Here is a 4,395-nt window from a genome sequence, read left to right as displayed (position 1 = left end):
CTTTCGCAATTGACCCTATAGTTTACTATAATGTTTAAACCAAAATTACCAAATTTTACACTGTGCTCCAATGCAATGCCTACCTGATGGAGCAGAAGCCAGTCAACACTGGAACTCGCGAGGCCAGCCTCATCAAGTGATGCCTGAATAGTCAATGGCACGCTGCGTACAGCAAAACGGAACACCTCTTTCCCATTCATTTCTATGCAAGAATAGGATGACTTTCTCGGAGGGAATAATGGAGCCCCATTTGTACTTGAAATGACTTCAGGCTCGGCGTCTTTGGCTAAGGCATTCAAGTGCCTGAAATGAACAAAGGCTGATTATAAGAGATCCAGAAATTTAGAGATGTTGTATGTTAAAAGCCAGCTGAAGCAAGTCCCTCCTACCTTTGGCCAGTGCCATCACTATTCAAATCAAAGCCAAGCAAGCCATCTTCATCCCCACCACAGGCCTACACAGTTTGCATCAAGAAGGAAAGGAATTGATTGACTCAGATATTCTTTGAACGGGATATGCATGTGTCCGTACAGTGCACACTATGCATACACATGCATGTGGTGTGTATCTTGTTTATGTAAAGAGAGGAAAGTGTCTTTTTTTTTTCTTTCTTTCTTTTTTTTTTTTTTGGGGGGGGGGGGGGTTTTTTTGGGGGGGGGGNTAGGATTGACTCTTTTTGAATATATGTTCTGTGCCCACCAGGCAGATCTTTTTTCTCAGCTGAACACATAAGCCTTGAACTCGCTTCCAGAAGGTGTGGAAGAGGGGTTGAACATCAACAAGATGCATTATATATTAGAGTTTGGTAGTGAGAAATAAACTTTTCTTTAAAAGGTTTACTTCTAAAGTTTATGATAATAAAAAACCTGGAAAACAACGTGAAACTTCGAACTGCATAATTATCTATTGTGATTGTAACGTATATTTGTGTAACTTCCACTCGTGTCAGAAAGGTAAGAACTCCAATAGTTGGTTATTTCTGAGCAAGGCATTCCAAACTTTCTTTGGTTCTTTTAGCAAGTTATAGCAATATTATTGCCAACATACCACTGATGATCAGATCAATGAAGATTGCCCATAATAGAAAAGGTAAAGATCAAATTACAAGTGGAATATGCCATCCAGAAAAGGTTATGGGTGAAAATTATTCTTTTCTAATTACCATGAGTGTATCAGAGACAATCTATGAGGAAGACAACCTTAAAATGACAGAGGTAGATCTACAAATTACCTGGACTAGAACAGCACCGGCAGCGTCACCAAAGAGAATGCATGTTCCTCTATCAGTCCAATCCACATAGCGTGATAGAGCATCAGCTCCAATGACTAGAATATTTTGATAACCACCACCTATAATTGACGAAGCACATTCATTTTGTTAATAAAGCAGAAATGTCAAATACGCAACTCAGGAAATAAATAAATGCTCTACCTTTGATGAAGCGTGTAGCCGTGATTAACCCCACTATAAACCCACTGCATGCAGCTGTAATATCAAATGCCCAAGCACTTTTGCACCCCAGATCTTTCTGAATCTGAACCAATATAGAACGAAGGACAAAAGAAGATATCAACAATCCGGTGATCCAAAAGAAGAAAACCCAGATAAAGTATTAACTGATTCTGCAGAATCATCAATCAGAACTAAAGTATAAGCAACTCCAGTTGGAGCATGTAAACCTTTTTCTATAACTTCTTGGACTACATTAAATGTGCTCATCTAGCAAATATTACAAATGCAAAAAAAGGTGGTCCCAGCAATCAAGGAATAATGGACCACATTTATGTAGATTATATTAAAAAATGTTGACAAGACCGTCTAACTAGAAAGATCTGCTAGAAGCCGAGAACCGTATGTGAATAACATTTACAACCAAAATAAATTTGCATAGTAGACAAAAGTTGGCCTTGAAACTGATAGATCAAAATCTACAACGAACATTCACAGAGAGGGTTTTTTAGGGGGTTACTGCAAGTTCAAGGTAAAACAAATTCCTTAAGCTTTTCAAGTGTAGAAGCTTGTAGCAATGATTATGATCTATTTTAGTTGGACTACTTATGCAATACCATCTCCATTCATTTACTTACCCCTTAAGAACCGCATCTTTTTAAGTGAATCATAATCAGATAATTAAGTTACATCCTCCAACCTAAGAGCTACGAATTCAGAATCTTCATTCTACAAAAGTGTATTACAGTATATGCTTACCATAGCAGCACCTCCAAAAAGATCATCTGGTGTGGATGAGCACAGTATGACGAGGTCAACATTCTCAGCCTCAACTTCAGCCATTTCCAGAGCTCCCTTTGCTGCCTGAACAGCCAACCCATTTAAATTTTCAGTTCCTGTCAAGGTATTAGCTAAGCAGATATCAGATACAAGTGGTTGGATATGAAAATTGCATTGCATCATGATCAACACGTTTGAATGCTAGTTGTAGCATTAGAGAAACAGAGAGAAAATAGAACTACCTAAGGATGTCGAGAACCTTATTGCAGATGCAATCAAGACTGGTGCTAACTAATGCTTTAGAGAAGTATTTAGTGAATATTCAGCTTTCTATTTAATGCATGAATAGGTGTTTAGCGGAACAGAGATAAGTAGAGGTGATTAGAGATCATGGAGGATTCAAGCTAAATTCGTTGGTCAAGGTAAATTAACTTATGCGGTTTAGAGAGATGTCAATATGCATCCTTGTGAGAAGGGCAATACGAAGAATTAGATATCATGCAATTCTCATCCAGAAAAGAACAATAGGATTAATTATGAATACCAAATTAAGAAAAAAAATTACAGTACAAATATGTTAGTCGTAAAATACCAAATGGGGGGAAAACACAGTTTTAGAGTACAGACCTAGATTACAGGGAAAGAAGAAGAAAAACTGTGAGTTAAAAGAAAATATAGTAAGCAGATAAGATCATACCTGTAAGCACCCGTCTGTTACGAATCCCTGTGCGAACAGAAATCCATTCATCTGAAGTTTCAACGAATTGTGCAAGGTCATCGTTAGAAATCTGAAGCTTTGGCACAGAGGAACCGCATCCAGCAAGTTTGGAGCCCATGCCAACCACTCTGTAAAATTCTTGTCAAGTTTAGCAAGCGCATCATGATTAATCCACAAAAGGACATCACAAATGCAGAAACAATCGACCTGTAAAATGTGACTACATGCTACATAAGTGGACAGAGAATTCATTATTACCCAACACAAGTGTAAAGCAGATTAAATTTAGCATCATGTTCCCAACGTCATTTTGTTACAAGGTTACAAGACGCTACATAAATGAAGTGCTTCAAAAGACGTACGATACAGATAAGCATGCAAATAGAGAAAAGGAAGAACTAGACTTACGAAACAAGAATAATGAACCAGTATTCCTTCGTAAAGGTTGTGATCAACATGTACAATTGTACATGAGGATACTTCATGTCAATAGTCATGAAGGAAATTTCATCCTATATAGTCCTAAAACCATTTTCCTACATCAATGCATTATTAATACAGTTTGAAGTGATCTTCATGCCTAGAACATATATAGATGAAAATCACGAATATAACACATTTTCCCTATGCACCAAATGGTTGCAAAATTGTAGGGTTTTTTTTGTAGTGATACAAATGTGACCACTAGATAATGGATAAAATAAAGTCTGAACCACATGATTGGTTTGAGAACCAAATTATTATTAAGGATGGTATATTTCATATCTTGTATACTTATTTATATAGTACGGACACTTTATCATGAAGATGAATGATACTGGACACGTGTTATTTGTACTTTTTCATAATTTACAAAGAATTATTTATGTACACAAATGCATCCACGTCAGCATGACTGTATCCTATACAACCTAGGCACTTATCCAAAGACTTTTCTAGCCATTTGTATCTCATCAGCCTAAATCTTTGCATTATTTTCTTTGACGAGATTGAGAGTGGGAAAAGAGAGTTGATTTATGAGGGGCGGGTCACTTGGGAGGAAAACAGCTGACATGAATTCACTAATTATTTGGCCATTTTATAACAATTATGGGGGAATGACAGAATAAATCTGGATGTCCGTTTTTTATGCCACCAAGATTACAAGTAAAACAATCATACCTGTATCTCTTCTAGTAGTTCTCAAATTGTGGGGACCATAATCATAAATTTAGTCCTTTAGTAGTTATTAGACTGCCCCTAATTAAGAACCGGCCTAATTTTAGATAAGAAGTAGTTCGATAGTGAAATAAGAACATGATGAAGAGATTGTTCTTTTCATCCATACAAAAGCAGCCTTATGGGCCTTCCATGAAAATTAATTGCACATTGGTGGTTGGATTTAAGTTTATTTCATCCACCCCGCACAGTGCTCAACCATAGTGTGTTAGGAAAACATTATCCCCCC

At 37.0% G+C, this 4,395-nt stretch overlaps 1 protein-coding gene across 2 annotated transcripts in view; it reads right to left on the bottom strand.

Annotated features, from left to right (window-relative positions):
- LOC109841053 (3-oxoacyl-[acyl-carrier-protein] synthase III, chloroplastic-like) overlaps nt 1-4,395 on the bottom strand; it is a 15,025-nt gene that overhangs the window by 2,245 nt on the left and 8,385 nt on the right. The window contains exons 2-7 of one of the 2 annotated variants that reach the window (XM_020409915.1): nt 2,928-3,076; nt 2,210-2,361; nt 1,433-1,535; nt 1,232-1,350; nt 390-454; nt 84-303 (exon numbers count right to left, since the gene is read on the bottom strand). In XM_020409915.1, the coding sequence (XP_020265504.1) occupies nt 84-303; nt 390-454; nt 1,232-1,350; nt 1,433-1,535; nt 2,210-2,361; nt 2,928-3,076 (808 nt within the window). The remainder of the gene's footprint in view (nt 1-83; nt 304-389; nt 455-1,231; nt 1,351-1,432; nt 1,536-2,209; nt 2,362-2,927; nt 3,077-4,395) is intronic. The other variant, XM_020409916.1, reaches the window with a different exon arrangement.

The sequence above is a fragment of the Asparagus officinalis genome, chromosome 5 (genome assembly GCF_001876935.1).
Source record: "Asparagus officinalis chromosome 5, Aspof.V1, whole genome shotgun sequence".
NCBI lineage: Eukaryota > Viridiplantae > Streptophyta > Magnoliopsida > Asparagales > Asparagaceae > Asparagus > Asparagus officinalis.
This window is presented reverse-complemented; position numbering and strand designations above follow the sequence as displayed.